The sequence below is a fragment of the Herpailurus yagouaroundi genome, unplaced genomic scaffold, assembly GCF_014898765.1.
Source record: "Herpailurus yagouaroundi ecotype Mexico unplaced genomic scaffold, PumYag 159, whole genome shotgun sequence".
NCBI classification, from domain to species: domain Eukaryota; kingdom Metazoa; phylum Chordata; class Mammalia; order Carnivora; family Felidae; genus Herpailurus; species Herpailurus yagouaroundi.
Window position 1 is genome coordinate 4363539 of NW_024412400.1, and position 17807 is coordinate 4381345.

Sequence of the window (17807 nt, forward strand, 5' to 3'; positions counted from 1 at the left end):
TCCTAATATCTGTAGCTGTTGGTCTATGGTAACCTTGGGATTCCCAGAAGTAATCTGAGGATCCAACCTTCCCACACCCACTGAATTTGCTGTAGTCTGTCCTCTTTTCTCACCACTGCTGGCTCAAGTCAGGTACACCTGCTCAGGTCATTCTCTGGACTCTCTTACTGGCTTCCCAATGGAGCAAGTCCTAGGCTATGCATCATTTCTTTATAAAGATATGAACAAATGCTTCATAGAGAATTCCCTTCAGTTTCTGGGATGATAGCACCTTCTCGATTTTTCACCTTGCCATATGATTTTTCGTGAATATATTTATAGGTTACTTCAATACATATTTCCCAACATGGCAATGTAAATAAGCTACCAGCAAAGGAAGAGTTGACTCTACAAATTCCACTTGGGATAATGCTCACACCATTTGGCTTTTTCCCAACCTTCATGATAAAGAAGAAACCATAGGAAGGTATCTTATTCAAGGCATATAAATGAGAGGTACCTGCCTGAGCTAGCATTGGGCTGCAACAGTTAAGTGCTAAAAATAAACTCAAATTTCAAAATAAAATTCAGGTTAACTGAATATTTCCTTTCTCAACTTACCTGGATCTGTAATATCCATAGGGATCCACACCGACCAACATGCAAAACTAGGCAAGATCTCTCTGTGTCAGAAGGGTAACCAGGGTGACAAAATTTGTGTTACTCCAACATGATCAAGTGAGGGTGGCAACACAGTCTGTCCCTCAGAAGCAACTAGAAACCTGGGAAAATGGTCACCATCAACCATTTCAGTGCCCTGGAAATTGGCCAAAGGCATGAAACAAACGAAGATGCATTCATTCATGAAACTATGAACTGCTTTTAGTTTTTTAAAATGTCTATTTATTGACACAGAGAGAGAGAGAGAGAGAGAATATTCCAAGAAGGCTTGGTCCTGTTAGTGTAGAGCCCGACATGGGGCTCGATCCCACAGACCATGAGATCATGACCTGAGCCGAAACCAAGAGTCGGATGCTTAAACGACTGAGCCACCCAGATGCCCCGAAACTATGAACTCCTGATAAGAACACAGCATCATTGCCCCCTGCTCCCCGCTCTATACCTCCCGCTCAATGGGGTCTTTCAACCAGGGCAGGGCAGGCAGTGAACCCCAACAGCTTTCTTCCCCCTGTTAAAGGGTGCTCCCTTAATTTGGACATGGTTACTGGCAAGGAAACGAAACCAGCAGCTCCAGTAACCTGAAGTTATGATTCTGTTTGCGACAGGGACTGGAACAGCAGACCAGCCTGGAATTAAGAGTGAGTTCTGAGAGGTAAGACAGCCACAGGGCTTGAAGACTGTCCATTCGTCGCGGGTTAAGCAGCAGCTGTGCACGTACACAACAGAGACAAACTACTGGAACGGGTGATGGCAAGCAGGCTCCGTGAAGTTTTCTGAAGTATTTTAAGACTGGGTTTTGAGGATGGTTGCACAACTCTACGAATTTATTGAAACGAATGGAATTGAACATTGACAAATGGTTCATTTTACAATATATAACGTATATCTAAATAAGGCTATAAAGAATTCACATGACACATTAAAAACTACGACTCAAAAGTAAGGACGAATCTACATATCTAGATACCAAATGGCTCTGAAGAAAAGGCATTAATAAAATAGGTCTCATTCAAAAGATTTTAATAGATACATTAATGTTTAAAGTATTTTAAAAACCCGTTGATTTTAAGAAGTATAATGCAAATTCAAGAACAACACGGTCCAACATAACTTCTTGCAATGATGAAAATAGATAGGTGCTCAGTCCAACATCTTGGCTCCTTTTCACAGAGGGCTTTTGAGAACTTAAAATGTGGCTACTGTAACCAAGAAAGCGAGTTTTTCAGTCTATTTCGTTGTAGTTAATTTAATTTTCAAGAGCCATTTCTCATTAGTGGTTACTTTATGGCACAGCACAAGTCTAGAAAGTTTGTATTGGCAAACATAATTTTGTTTATGGAACATGGTCATTTCAAAATAACGGGAAAGTAATGGGTAATACAGAATATCTTTTTTTTTTTTAATTTTTTTTTCAACGTGTATTTATTTTTGGGACAGAGAGAGACAGAGCATGAAGGGGCGAGGGGCAGAGAGAGAGGGAGACACAGAATCGGAAACAGGCTCCAGGCTCTGAGCCGTCAGCCCAGAGCCCGACGCGGGGCTCGAACTCACGGACCGCGAGATCGTGACCTGGCTGAAGTCGGACACTTAACCGACTGCGCCACCCAGGCGCCCCCAGAATATCTTTTTAAGGCTTACAAACTCAAGAAATGCAAATTCAGGTACCGTGAGACTATTTTACCCAATTAAAATGGACAAAATAAAAAAAAATATATTATCCATTAGTAGACAGATTGTTTGCTAATGGATGGAGGAACTTAGGAACTTGATTTTCAAGACACCGCTAATTGAATTATCAAGGATTCTGGCTTCTGGCAGAAAATCGGTTGTGCGTCTCAAATAATTTAAAAGTATGCGTACAGTTGACTCTGAAATTCCACTTGTAAGAAATGGCCCTAAGAAGACAATTTAAAATGAGCACAAGTGTGCTCACCACTGTGATTACAATAACAAAACACTGGTAGTAAATTAAATATTCAAGAACAGAAGACTAGTGACATAAATCGCATCACTGTATTGGTAGGATTGTAGTGTATGTTAATATTTATTGAACTTCAACTATGTTCTTTAGGAAGCACAAATGTAGGTTGTACGACATTAGCAAACGTGCTTTTATTGTTGGTATCTCTATGTCTGTATTTATCTGTCTCTATATCTAGAAGCAGATAAATCAGTCAAGCAGCAGGCCTCATCTATGGGTGATAAAATGATGGGCATATCAATTAGGAATCTCTGTTGGCAAGCACACAAACCAATTCCAATTACATCCTTCAAGCACTGTTTATTTAAGATGACCGAAAAAAATACACGAACCCATACTGAATCTGATTGAGGAGAAAAAGAAAGAGAATGAGAAAGAATACTTATCTAAAGAAGCACAGAAGAGTAGAATCATGTGGTAAATAAATTTATTTATTTTTTAAAATTGTTTTTAATGTTTTTATTTAGTTTTGAGACAGAGACAGAGCATGAGCAGGGGGAGGGGCAGAGAGAGAGGGAGACACAGAATCCGAAGCAGGCTCCAGGCTCTGAGCCATCAGCACAGAGCCCGATGCGTGGCTCTAACTCACGGACTGTGAGATCACGACCCGAGCTGAGGTTGGATACCCAACCAACTGAGCCACCCAGGCGCCCCATCTAGGGCAGTAAGTTTATAAACCTGGAGGCCTCCTAATGGTCCGGACATTAAGCCTTTAGTTACTAGACTGTGAGATAGCCCAGGGGATCTTTGGGGAAGAGTTCAGGGATTGGATCTGTAGCTACATACCAAGCAGTACAGAGTTTCGCTATTTTAACAGCCATTATAGTTGTACAAATAAACTATCAGCCTTATCTTCATCTATACCCATATATACCATATTTACTACTTTCTTCATGAGCCTCTGTTTTTTTTTTTTTTTTAGATGTATGTTTCAAATATTTTTCTCAGGAAAGAATGGGATGTGTGCATTACTCTAAAAATTCCTAAAATTCCTAAAAAGTTAGATAGGTTAGATAGATGATAGATAGAAATATAAACATGGAGATATACTTGTCAAATAATATCTTTCTAAATTTAGAACTCTCTGGTCATAGTCATTTTTTAAATGATGTATCAACATCTTTCCTCTGACTTTTTTATAATAAAAACATTTTATTGAAGTATAACATACTGTAGGTTGCATAAGGGGCATTAATGTTAAGCATATAGCTTAACAAATATCACCATATATTTATACCTCTGTAGTTACCACTCATTTCAAGATCTAGAATATTTCTAGAACCCTGGAAGTTTCTCTCTTCTCTCAGTGGGAACCAATATATTGACTTCTTTCCTCTGACTTCTAAATGCAAATTTTTGCAATCGAAGAATCTGATAGCAGTCGGGTTTTATGTTTCTTTTACTCTTTTGACCTAGAAGCTTATGTATTTATATCCTTTGAGACTATGGATTTTACCAAGTATGCCTAAGAGGGATGCCTTTTATGGATTTTTTTTCTGACTAACCTAGCCTAGAACTCGGGGCAGTTTCAGTCTAAAGATTCTGACCTTTCTTCAGAGTTAATGCTCCTCTATTATCTGCTTAATTATTGTCTCTCCTCTGTTCTGTCTTCTACTTCTGAAATGCATATATTTAAAAAAAATTTTTTTAACGTTTATTTATTTTTGGGACAGAGAGAGACAGAGCATGAATGGGGGAGGGGCAGAGAGAGAGGGAGACACAGAATCGGAAACAGGCTCCAGGCTCTGAGCCGTCAGCCCAGAGCCCGACGCGGGGCTCGAACTCACGGACCGCGAGATCGTGACCTGGCTGAAGTCGGACGCTTAACCGACTGCGCCACCCAGGCGCCCCTTTTTTTAAAAAATTTTTTTTTTTAACGTTTATTTATTTTTGGGACAGAGAGAGACAGAGCATGAACGGGGGAGGGGCAGAGAGAGAGGGAAGAAATGCATATATTTAATATGAGAAACTCGGTCTTCCGGGGCTCTTCTCTTCTCCCTTGTGATTTTCAGTTCCTTCATATTTTACTCAATGTATTGAGAGATTTCTGGCTTGATCACTCAGACCCCTAACTGAGGTCTCCACAATGGCTAGCCTGTTCTTCAGCTAGTCTAAAAACTGCTTAATTGTGAAACCACATATTAGAGTGTAAGTCTCTTTGCTGCGCTACTTGAATTCCCATGGATGCACTCACTTATTTATTTTTTTAAATTACATTTTCCATCTCTCTTTTTCTAGCAATTCCATTTCACTGGGTCTGATTACTTTTCTTTGTCTTTTTTCCTCCAACCTAGCACTCCCAACCCCACTCTATTGGAGACGAGTAGTGATTTTTCTCAACCTACTGGTCTAAATGATGGTTCTTGGAATAATCTAAACGGTGATGGAAAGCCACAAGCACTTTCTCACAGACTGGCAGTAGAGAAGCAAGACATTTCCCTGATAGTGGTGACCAGCCTGTCATGTGCTTATTTTCCATCAGTTTATTCTCTTCTGTGAATTTCTCTCCCTTATTTACCCATGTTCCCATTGGATTGTTTGGGTTTTTTTACTGATTAATTGTGAGGGTTCTTTATATTCTGGCTACTAGTCCTTTGTCTCATGTGTAGTTTGCAAATATTTTCTTCAGTCTATACATTGTCTTCATCATTTGAACAGTGCCTTTCCCTGGACAAAAGTATTTAATTTTGATAAAGTCCAATTCACTGACTTTTTCTAATTTAATAAATCGTGATTTTGGTATCATGACTAACAATCTCCCCCAAATCCTAGGTGCTGCAGACGTTGTCCTATATTTTTCTCCTACAGGTTTTATACTCAAATCTGTAATCCATTTTGAGTGCATTTTGGTATATGATGAGAGGCGTAAATGCAGATTCACTTTTTTTTTTTTACTTTATTTTTTTAAGAACAATTTAAGGTTTGCGGCAGTTTTTAAACTCTCAGTTGATGATCTTGCTTCCTCATTCACTGAGAAATTGAAGAAATCAGAAATTAAAGCAATCAATCAGAAGATAATTTCTCATGAGTTTATAACTCGCTTACATACCTAACAACATCTATATCTATATGCTCTGCCTTCCCCCATGTTACAACAGATTAACTATCTACCTTCCTTTCTAAAAGCATTTCCTTTTTCCTATTTGCACTAGAACAAAACCCCAGAATATTTCCCTCTCTTCACTATTATCAGTTTCCTAATATAAATAACCTATATTAGCATATGAACATACTGTCTCTTCTATATTAAAAAAAAACTATCTCAAATACTTTCCTCTCAAACTGTGACCCATTTTTTATTTGCCCCTTGTCACCAAAAGTACTTCCAAGCATTGAATATACTCATTGTCTCCATTTCAACTCTTTCCATTTGTCTTACAGCAGAGTAATCAGTGATTTCACCACCTCCCCCCCCGCCCCCATTATTACATTGAAATACTTTTTAAAACACTCTGTTATTAAACCTAATGTTCAACTCTCTGTCCCTATCTTATTAATGTTTGTTTATTTTTGAGCGAGAAAGAGAGACAGAGCGTGAGGCGGGGAGACACAGAATCCGAAGCAGGCTCCAGGCTCTGAGCTGTCAGCACAGAGCCCGACGCGGGGCTCGAACCCACGAACCGACAAGCTGTGAGCCACCCAGGCGCCCCCACACTCTCCTTTAGAAACAAAACCATGACTTGGCCTCCAGTCTAGATTTTCTTCCTCTTCCATTGGTTGCTCCTTAGCAGGCTTCTTCGTTATTTTCCCCTCTTTTCCCTGGCCTCTGCAGGATGGTGTCCCTGGGATGCTTAAACCTTAATCAAGGTCCCAAATATTTATTTCCCTTCAATAACCAGCCTGTGTCCCCCTTCTTTGTGCCATTGTCAAGTCTCTCTTGCCTTCCACCTGGAACAAATTTCTTCTTGTCCAAAGGCTTTGCTATGTCCCAACAGAGATGCTCTGTATAGATCTGGATCCCGTGGCCCAGAACACTTATGGTGCTCCTCTGCCACATCAAAGAAAAGACGCCCCCTTAGGAGGTGAGGATCTAGGGATGTGGGAGGATAATCCAGAAGGCAAGACCATCTGTAATCGAAGGGGCTGGAGCGTAGTGAAACTCGTTCCAGATGAGTAAATGACTTGCGCGTTGTCTTTTATGATACTGAAAGACCAGTTGTAGCCAAAGCATAGGGTAGAGTGACAAAAGATGAACGGCTAGAACTGGGGTTTGCTTTAAAGCATCCCATAGCTAAGATACCCAACCCTCTCGCTCCAGAGAGAGCCCATGAACGTTAACCAGTGTTTTTTTCTTAGCGAATGTGATTTGTTCTCACATTCAGGGCTTTCTTGGCAGGGATCCCTAATAAAAATTTATTACTTTCTCCATTTTTCATGTTTGCTTTCATTAGTTTCCTGTAGCGCTTCTCCCTGCACCTATTTTTGCTTTATTAAAGCTCATATGTGGAAATTATCATACACTAAAGACCATAAATAAACTTTTATTTAGCAAGCTGTGGAAATCAGGGGCACGCAGCAAAGACGATTGAGTTTATTAACCACCAATGGCACTAATGTGCTCTCACTCATTACTCATTCACTTCACTGATTGCTTCAACAGACTAGGAGACACCGCTTCTCCCTGGGATCGTCCAACTGTTCACGACGGGAGACACAGAAGACAGGGCAGGCGGACCTACGCACCTTGGCTCTTCAGGGGACACAGTGCAGTTGACAGCATTAATCACTGACACTTCCAAGGTGTGTATTCACTCTCTCACTTCTTCTCTCTATACATAAAGGGAGTAGAAGGAGGTGGTAAGAGCCATGTGAGTTTAAGAGCCCCTCTTAAAGGGGAGTTTTGGTCCAGGGGATCCCAAAAGCAGCATTAACCATTTAGTGCAATAGTTTATTTCCACTATAAACCTGTATTTACAATGTCAACTCTACCTCTGCAAGTGCTAGAAGCATCCTTGACTCCAAATGATAGCAAGAACTTGTGACACGTTTCATCGTCATTTCCGTTCAAGGTCTCATAACGGGTATAAACTGATTTTCAGACTCGGAGAGGAAAGGGAGTCTGTAAGTTTCTTGTATTTACACACGAGAACAGATCGCGAGAAATCATTATATATAAATTAACAGTAAAAGGTCAGTTACAACAGCACATGAAAAAGGGATAGAGGGGTTTTTAGTGAACTTGGAAAAAATGTTTGAAGTGGGATTACTTGTAACAGATTCTGTGGCACCTTGATGGACCTCGCAAGATTTGGAGGGAGTGTTTGGGCACCTCACAGCGTTAGACAATCGTTCTCTAGAGTGGTTGGTTTACAATATGGCTGTTCCTCAATGGAACAACAATACGACAGGTGCTCCAAGGTGAGTAGCTCCAAGTAGGTATTTATTTAACAACAGCTAATGATTCCTTGGCAGTGACTCTGGTGAAGATATCTAGCAATATCATAATGAGCCTTCTCTCAGCTCTAAGTGTCAGACACAAGCCTAAAGCTTCGCTTGTGCTGTGTTATTGAATCTCCAAGATAATGCACGTTGCCCCTCATTTCACAAATGAAACAGAGGCCTAAGCGAAAGGTCACGCAGCTGGCAGGCAGCAGTTCCAGAAGTGAAAAAGGAGGCTGCTTAGCTTGAAATCTGTTGCACTTGACAGCTCCCTTCAAAGACGTTAAAAGTCAGAAGCACCATCTACAGACGCATCCCTTGTAAAAGGCGATGAGGCACACGTCTGCAAGGTACATCGCAGGATGAGAATAGGACACGAAGAACAGGTTGTCATTAAAACTAGAGACTGCAGAGATTAGAAGAAAACCATCATGAAACAATCAGAGTTAGCCAAGGGTATACACTTGGGTGTACCACTGCAACTTTCCCTGAAGTTTGAGCACAAAAAATGAAATGGGCAGGACAATGCATTTAGAACAAGAAACCCCATACCTCTTTGGGACGGGATTTTTCCCCTCTCCATCCCGTAAGAGTGGTGACCGGAAAGAAGGGAAAGGCTAGCATTTTATCGATTTTCCAAAGCGGGGCGGCCATTGAACCTTCTCAGTAATGACTTCATGGGGCCATTGAACCTTCTCAGTAATGACTTCATGGGGCCATTGAACCTTCTCAGTAATGACTTCATGGGGCCATTGAACCTTCTCAGTAATGACTTCATGGGGCCCTCAAAAGAAAATCTTGGCTAGAGTCCACCGGCCCATGTCAAATTGAAATTCTACGACTAGAGAAGGCGAGGCAGTCATGGGCCAGCAGTTACCCAAGCCTAAAGGAAGAGCTCTATGTTCAACAGGTCCTGGAGGCACAAGGACGGAATTCTTAAATTTGTTGGCCTGGAAACAGCATAGGTGGGCATTATTTTATTTCCTGCTTTTAAACTGGATACACGTTTATCCTGGAAAAATTTGACCTCCTAGAATTCAAAGAAACCTGCATCACCCATATGGCCACCCTTCGGAGGCAATCAGTGTTAGCTGCCACACCGTTTTCATACCTCCCATCTGCTCACTTCCGACCCCAGATGACCCACTAAAGACTAGATCTCCTAAAGGAGACTATAGTTAATGGAAGCTGTGCAATTTGTGCTGAAAGAATAGATGAAGGAAATCCTCTCTTCCCTTCTCCCCAGGATCTGAACAACCACTTCTTCCCCTGTGATGGACAATTTGATTAAGGAAGACTGTCCACGCTCCGAGGGAATCTGACGTGTTATTGGGGCAAGGGATTTTTCTATAGCCGTTAGAAATAAGATTGACTGGTGATATGGAAACATGTGCTGTTCTGGGATCGCCAGAGTAAGATCTTTGGATAAGAGTTCCTTTGTTAGCTCCATGCCAAGCTCAACAAAGTACCTACGGGAAAGAAATTAGTTGGCAAACCACTTGCTTATCAAATCTTTTCTTATTTTAGGGCTGTCACCCAGTGAGGGAAGATAGTGGGTGAAAAAGTACCATTTCCCATCACAGAAGGTTCTAAGGCACGGAAGGTTCTTTCTCAAGACTTTATTACTTCGCTTTAGTTAAGAGCTCTTTTCCAAGCTCTCTTAAAACTTGAAACTACAATGAGGCCAGGGACAACTTTCACCAACTTTTCCACTCCGGTATCGTATAGGGCATGGTGGGGGCTGCAACAACAGTGGAGTGTGCTCACGCGTTCAGAAATAGGTCTCTTTGATGCGTTCATCACTCAGCAGACGTGTATTGGCCATCATCTACATGCCGGGGGGTATTTTAATTGCTGCTTCTGTGGTCACAGAAACCGTCTCTGCCCTGAAGTGGCTGACGTTTTAGTAAGGGATACAGACAATAAATAATATCTCATAAGTCAAAGTGTCACTTAGCCTAATACAGTAAAAAAGAAAAAGCAAAGCATTATATATACATATAATGAGATGCTTCTACCTTAGTCTGGCAAAGCTCTCTAAGGAGGTGCCCTTGAGTAGAGATTTGAATAAAGCAAAGGGACAAGAGCATGCTGAGTGGGAAGAAAACAGACCAAACAGAAGAAAGCCTAAGTCCAAAGCGTTGGGAGGGAGAAGTGGGGGCTGGTGGTGAATTTGCTCGGCCTCCTTCAGCAACAGCAGGAAAGAGGTCCTTGTGGCCGGTGAGGGAGGGAATGGGGAGGTGGAAGGAAAGACCTTAAGATCACATAAGGAGAGCCCTAAATCCCACGGAAAGACCACGCCACGATTGTACCATGTACCTCTCCCACTTCTGCGGCCCTGAAGTCCCCTCTTGAGACCGTCTCCGACGGTCTGGACCTTCACTGTTCCACTCCACTCCAGGGCCTTGACTCTTTTTGCCAGCCGTACTGAACTATCTCCTGCACCCAGCTTCTCTGCTTCCCCCTTCCCCTCTGCACTTGGGACGCAATACCCTCAGCCTTGAACGCTCTTCTCCGATGACCCCTCTGAGGAAAAACACCTTTTGCATCAGGCTTTTCCTGGCTCCCACTTGTCTTTATGCCCCTTCTATTCCTAGCACATCTAATGGCTGCTTTGCAGGAATTTGCTTGTCTGCATTACTGCTTCCCACATAAGAGAATGAACTGTGTGTAGTCACAGACTGGGTCTTTGTCTTCAGATTCCTGATGTTTGGCACAAGGCCCCACGCGTGGGGGGAGAAAACAGTTAAAATAAATACTGAATAAATGAATGAGTTTGTGAGTGCCCAAATGAATGAAGATCGTCTGAATGAGTTTTGCATTTGTTTTACTTCAGGTCAATGATACAAAGAGTCACTGCTAAATGGACTTCTCTTTCATCCTCATTCAGCCAAGCAGATGATTTTTTTCCTGAACTTTTTCCTTTTCTAATCAAAAACTACAAGTGAAGTGAATGTCAAGAATGTTCTATGCATGGAAAATATAATAACTACATAATACACCTGTCAAAAGGGTGTTTAAAATAAAATGCTAACAGACCCATATAACTGAAGAGGTTTTGTGGGAGTTGCTATTATAAAGTGGTTTTTAACACTCTGCACAGAAAATTGTCACCTACATGAAACTTTTAGAGCAACTATGATTTAGAGTTAGAAGCTGTACTTGATATTACCAGTAAAGCCGCTTCAAACATTTCATACGTCTGATGGTTGGTTTGCAAACCCACAGAATGGGCCAACTCGTGTGTTCAGGGAATGGAAGGCATTTCAGGGTAAACTTTTTCTTTAAACATCGCCCTTTATTAGGGTAAATGTCTAAACTTGACATAGCACATGAAATATATGAAATTAATACGTGCCTGAGTATTATATGGGAATAATCAATGATATTCCATATCATTCAATGATCAAGTTAGAAGTATCATGCTCTCATGAAAGTTGAGGTATTAAAAATCAGAGGGAGGCAGGGAAAATGAATTAAAGATGTTCTTTTCTGCCCTGTTTATTCACGTCCAGCTTCTCTTTTCCTCACTTTCTTCTTTGGCCACAATTGCTCTAGATTCCACAGAACCTCTTTTCCTGGTCTGAGCAGGGATAGGATTGTGAGGTCCCACCGGCAGGACCCGACAGAGGAAGTGTCTGTGCACCCGTGTGGTCAGAGCTAATCCAAGTGTGTCCGAGTGTGGACATCAAAAAGGGGGAGTCAAAAGAAGGGTTGATACTTGGGGTCCACAGCCAGGAGAAGTGGTGATGGAGAGAAAGGGAGGACAGAGGAAAGAAGAGAAAACACAACCAACACTTATTGTTTACCATGCTGTCAGGCACCGGCCTAAACCCTGAGCACAGAGTACACGACTAGCCCCGGCATCCTGGCACCTACCTGGAGCAGACTTGGTTCTCTGTTGCAGTAATGACCTTGCACAGGTGGTTGGGTTCATACGAGAGCCTATTGGTGGTAACATGGATCATCATTTATTTTCCATAACTTTATATCCTCTTGATGCTCTTCCTGCCATGAGCACTTCTCTTGGGTTTTCAGTCCATTAGTCTTATTGTGGACCTCTAAACCACAGTCATTAAGCATCCGATTTTCTCTAAATAGAATTGACCGAAAATACTCAGTGTTCCAAATGTCCAAGGACATCCTGAAGATCTTCAGCCATTCTCTCTACTTAATTGCATGCGGTGATCAGCATTTGGATGCCTCGCCATTCCCAGACGTAGCAGAGCCAGTCTCCTCGTCTTCCAGTGAACTTCACAAGATGTTAATTATAAACTCTGTGGAGATATTATGCATATACTTATTAATCTCACTCCTCTTAGATGCAGGCTGATTCTAAGATTGGTGTCCAGGTCTCTATGGTATTGGTGAGAACACCTAGTGCAGTGGTTGGCACATGGGAGGGGCCCATCACATGTTCAGTTTGTTGAAGTGAACTCAGTGGTTGGGTAAATTAGGGCAACGGAATAGCTAAGAAAACATCATTTGGTGAAAATACTTTGGACTGTTCCAAAAATATCTCTAGCATTAGTTTCAACCCTGGAGTCTGTAGGTTCATGAGTTGTTTTCAAAATAGTGAAGACCATAAATATATATATATATATAGTTGAGCAAAATATATACATATATGAAAAGACACAATGGTTTAAATTTCAATATTGTGTGTAGCACCAAGTGGAAACCACAAAGATATTCATTAATGCATGCTGGTAAAAGAAATTGTGGTACCTCAACAAAATCACATTAAATACTCTGTGTGTGTGTGTGTGTGTGTGTGTGTGTGTGTGTTGACAAGAGAACTACAAGATGCAGAAAAGTGTGTGTGTATTATTCTCCTCGGACTTCATGGAAGAATTGACACTGCCCTAGAAACCAGGAGAAGACTAGGGTGACAGCTAGAGTTAACATTAGGGTTCCGGGAAAGAGCTTGAAAGTCAAGCGTACAAGGAAGATTAAATTTTCACTGCATATTGTTTCCAATATTGGAATCTTTATTAGATGCTTCTATTAGCCTTTTAAAAAGCTCCAGCTGAGTTAAACAAAAGCCAGAACTATTAAAACTACAGAGAAATCTGAGGCAACAAGGTTTAATATTCAAATAAAACCAGAGGCAATTTCAGAAGGCCTCCCAAAGCATTCTTTCTCTGGGATATGACATTATGATTCAAGGGATCAAAGTCAATATCCTTGAGCAGCTAGGTCTTTTTGTAATGGCTTTCCTGTTGTTTTTGTCTCACGGGATTGTGAAGTGTCTCTTCAGATATTTTGCCCAATTTTCTAATTGGGTAGTTTGTTTTCTTATTATGGAGTTATAAGACTTCTTTCCATAATCTTGATACAACTCATTTCTCAGATATGTGACTTGCAAATACTTGTTTCAGCCTGTATTTTGGTTTTTCATTCCAAGAGTAACCTTTGAAAAGTTTTTCATTTTGAAAAGTGTAACTTTGCATCTTTTTATAGATCACGTCTTCGACGTTGTATATAAAAATGCATTGCCAAACCCAAGGTCACACAGATCGTCTATTTTTTTCTGAAAGTTTTATAATTTTATGTTTTATATGGATATCTATTATCCATTCATAGTTCATCTTTGTATGAGATATAAAGTGTCACAGGTTGCTTTTTGGCAGAAGGATATCCAATGATATCAGCACTATTTTTTCTAAAAATTATTCTTTCTCCATTAAATTGCCTTTGACCCCATATCAAAATAATCAGTTGTAGGTACAACGTGTGGGTACATTTCTCTGCTTTCCCTTCTGTTCCCTGGGTCTACCCTTTCACCAATACCACACTATTGTAGTTACCGCCGCAGATAGTAAGTCTTGAAATCAGGAATTTGAGTCCACCAACGCTGCTTTTTTTCCCCATCAGAATGGTTTTAATGATTCTAGATCCCTTGCTCTGCCATCTAACTTTTAGCTCAGCTTGTCACAAAAAGCATACTACAACTCTGACTGAGATTTTGTTGAGTCTATAGATCAAATAGAACCGGCATCTTAAGAAGCTTGGATATTCAATTCAGGTCCATGATACATTCTCTTTATTTAGTTAGATATTTGATTCCTTTTCATAACTGTTTTGTAGTTTTTAGCTTACAGATTCTGCACATGCGTTGATATATTTGTACCTAAGTACTTCATTGTTTTGCTCCTGCTGTGATTAATACTATTTTTGTTTCCAATTTCAAGTCCCGACTGCATATTGCTGGCATACAAGACAACTGATTTTTATGTAATAACCTGGTACTCTATACCCATGTTAATCTCACATATTAGTTCCGGGAGCATTTTTGTAGACTCTCTGGGATTTTCTACACAGACATTCAGGCTGTCACTAAGTACAGAAGTTGTTATTTCTTACCTTTCTACTCTGTATTTCTCGTTCTTTCCTTGTCGTACTGGTTAGGTCTTCCGGTTTGATATTGACTAGGAATGGCATGAGAAGACCTCCTGACCCGATTTCTGATCCTTGAGAAAAGATCATTATGCATAATTGTCAGTAAGTATGAAGTAAGATCTAGATTTTTTTGTGTATGCTCTTCAGTAGCTTAGGGACGTTACCTCCTATTGTGTTATTGAGAGTGTTTTGTTTGGTTTTGTTTAGCCATGAATGGATGTTGAATTTGAATTTTTTTTTTTTACATAACTATTGACATGAGTATATGATTTGCTTATTTAGTTTGTTATTACTGTGAATTTCAACGATTGATTTTTGAATGTTGAATCAATCTTGCATTCCTGGGATGAACCCCACTTGGTTGTGACAATTATGCTTATATATCGTTGGATTTGATGTGCTGACATTTTGTCAAGAATTTCTGTGTCGCTCTTTCCCATCTTGCAAGATGGCGGGCGAAAAAGCTGAGAAGCCGGATGCTAAGGAGAAGAAACCTGAAGCCAAGAAGGCTGACGCTGGTGGCAACGTGAAGAAGGGTAACCTCAAGGCTAAAACGCCAAAGAAGGGGAGGCCCCACTGCAGCCGAAACCCCGTCCTAGTCAGAGGAATTGGCAGATATTCCCGATCGGCTATGTATTCGAGAAAGGCCATGTACAAGAGGAAGTATTCAGCAGCTAAATCCAGGATTGAAAAGAAAAAGGAGGAGAAGGTTCTTGCTACTGTCACAAAACCAGTTGGTGGTGACAAGAATGGTGGTACCCGAGTGGTTACACTTCGCCAAATGCCTAGGTATTATCCTACTGAAGATGTGCCTCGGAAGCTGTTGAGCCACGGCAAAAAAAAACCTTTTAGTCAGCATGTGAGGAAACTGCGAGCTAGCATCACTCCTGGGACCATTTTGATCATCCTCACTGGGCGCCACAGAGGCAAGAGAGTGGTTTTCCTGAAGCAACTGAGCAGTGGCTTGCTACTTGTGACTGGACCTCTGTCCCTTAATCGAGTTCCTCTGCGTAGAACACACCAGAAATTTGTCATTGCCACCTCCACCAAAATTGATATCAGCAATGTGAAAATCCCCAAACACCTCACTGATGCTCACTTTAAGAAGAAGAAGCTGCGTAAGCCCAGACACCAGGAAGGTGAGATCTTCGACACGGAGAAAGAGAAATATGAGATTACAGAGCAGCGCAAGGTTGATCAGAAAGCTGTGGACTCGCAAATTCTGCCAAAAACCAAAGCTGTTCCTCAGCTTCAGGGCTACCTCCGCTCTGTGTTTGCCCTCACGAATGGAGTTTACCCTCACAAATTGGTGTTCTAAATTTCTTACAAAGAACCTAATGAAATAACAGATCCATCTCTTTTGGGTCTTTTTTTTCTTTTTTGTTTTTAATCGTTCTCTGCCCAGAGATGTGGTTTGACTCGGCATGCTTGTGGCATCTTGGCCTCTGCTGAGAGCAGTCGGGGTCGGGAGGCTGGCACCAGCTGCAGTGGAAGTTCCACTGTGTCATCGGTTTGGATCAGCATTCTTGCCTTCCTCACTGTCTGGCTTGCCACCCAGCACCCACCAGTAGGAAATAGCGACATTTCCCCAGTCATTACTTGAGCAGGTCAGTACTGGGCTATGTGGACAAAAAATAGCTCTGCTCTTCAGGCCACAAACTTTCCTTCCTTTGAATGAGTAATACCCATTTCTCCCCCATAATCATTGCAATCTTATATATCTGGTTTTTTAAAAGCATACATAGCAACATAGCAAATGAGTATAATTATTTACCATCTTTTTTTTTTTTCTTTTTTTTAACCAAAAAGCCCTTATGCTGTACATACTATCACACAGATGACAAACCGTGTGTTTTGGTCACTCCATAGAAAGTCCCATCTTCAGGGGCACCTGGGTGGGTCAGTCGGTTGGGTGACTGACTTCGACTCATGATCTCGCAGTTTGTGGGTTCGAGCTCCGCATCGGGCTCTGTGCTGAATGCTCGCTCGGAGCCTAGAGCCTGCTTTGGATTCTGTCTCCTTCTGTCTCTACCCCTCCCCCACTTGTGCTCTGTCTCACTCTGTCTCAAAAATAAATGTAAAAAAAAAAAAAAAGAATTTCTGTGTCTACATTCATGAGGAATATTGAATTATAGTTTCCTTGTAATGAATGTCTTTGCCTGGTTTTAGTTTTATGGGTTTTTTTCAATTGAAAAAAAAATCTTATTTTTTATTTTTATTTTTTAACATTTATTTATTTTTGAGACAGAGACAGAGCATGAACGGGGGAGGGGCAGAGAGAGAGGGAGACACAGAATCGGAAGCAGGCTCCAGGCTCTGAGCCGTCAGCCCAGAGCCCGACGCGGGGCTCAAACTCACGGACCGTGAGATCGTGACCTGAGCTGAAGTCGGACACTTAACCGCCTGAGCCACCCAGGCGCCCCTGAAAAAAAAATTTTTTTTAATGTTTATTTATTTTTGAGACAGAGAGAGAAACAGAGCATGAGTGGAGGAGGGGCAGACAGAGAGGGAGACACAGAATCTAAAGGAGGCTCCAGGCCGAGCTGTCAGCACAGAGCCCAATGCAGGGCTCGAACTCACAAACCATGAGATCATGCCCTGAGCCAAAATCAGCTTAATCAACTGAGCCACCCAGGTGCCCCTAGTTGTATGTTAATGCTGGGCTTGTATAATGAGTTTGGAACTGTTCCCTCTTCTATTTTATGGAAGAAATTTAGTGGCAATCTTATTATTTGCTGTTTAAATATTTTGTATAATTCACCAGTGACACGGTCTGGATCTGACAGTCTTTTCTCTTAATTTTGAACAAGAAATTTTTTAAGTTTATTTTTTTAAGAGAGAGCACAAGCAGGGGAGGGACAGAAAGAGACAGACAGAGAGCGAGAGCGAAAGAGAATATCCTAAGCAGACTCTGCATTGTCAGCACGGGGCCCAACTTGGGCTCAATCCCACGAACCATGAGATCCTGACCTGAGTTGGAATCTTCACCAACTGCTCCAGAAATTAAATTTTTAATAGATATAGGTTATTTAGATTATTTTTTCCTTCTTGAGTGGGATTAGTAGTTTGCATCTTTCAAAGAACTGGTACGTGTCCTCTAAATTGTGAGATTCATGGGCATAGGATTTTTCTTAGTATTCTCTTATTCTTTTAGTGTCTTTGGGATTAATAGTGATGTCTGTACTCCTTTATTCAATAACTTGTTTTTTTCCTCTTTTCTTTTTGATCAGCCACACTAAAGATTTATCAAGTTTATTGATCGTTTCAGGGATCCAGCTTTTGGCTTAATTGATGGCCCCTATTGCTTTTTTTTTTTTTTTTTTCATTTTTTTCCCTTTCTGCTTTGTGTTTAACATGTTCATCTTTCTCTAGTTTCCTAAGGTGG

General features: G+C 41.1%; 1 protein-coding gene and 1 long non-coding RNA gene across 2 annotated transcripts; one reads left to right on the forward strand and one right to left on the reverse strand.

Annotated features, from left to right (window-relative positions):
• Positions 1-7106: 7106 nt before the first annotated feature.
• Positions 7107-14481, reverse strand: LOC121033443 (uncharacterized). The gene is made up of 3 exons (XR_005791910.1): positions 14387-14481; positions 11900-12297; positions 7107-7410 (listed from the first exon to the last, which is right to left on the reverse strand). It is a non-coding gene; the product is annotated as an uncharacterized LOC121033443 (long non-coding RNA).
• Positions 14482-14851: 370 nt separating this feature from the next.
• Positions 14852-15778, forward strand: LOC121033442 (60S ribosomal protein L6-like). The gene has a single exon (XM_040479721.1). The coding sequence runs from the start codon at positions 14871-14873 to the stop codon at positions 15738-15740; it is 870 nt and encodes a 289-aa protein (XP_040335655.1). The 5' UTR covers positions 14852-14870; the 3' UTR covers positions 15741-15778.
• The last annotated feature ends 2029 nt before the right edge of the window (positions 15779-17807 follow it).

Excerpts from the sequence above, each read along its gene's own strand:
- LOC121033442 (XM_040479721.1), top strand. The coding sequence starts at position 14,871 with ATGGCGGGCGAAAAAGCTGAGAAGCCGGATGCTAAGGAGAAGAAACCT.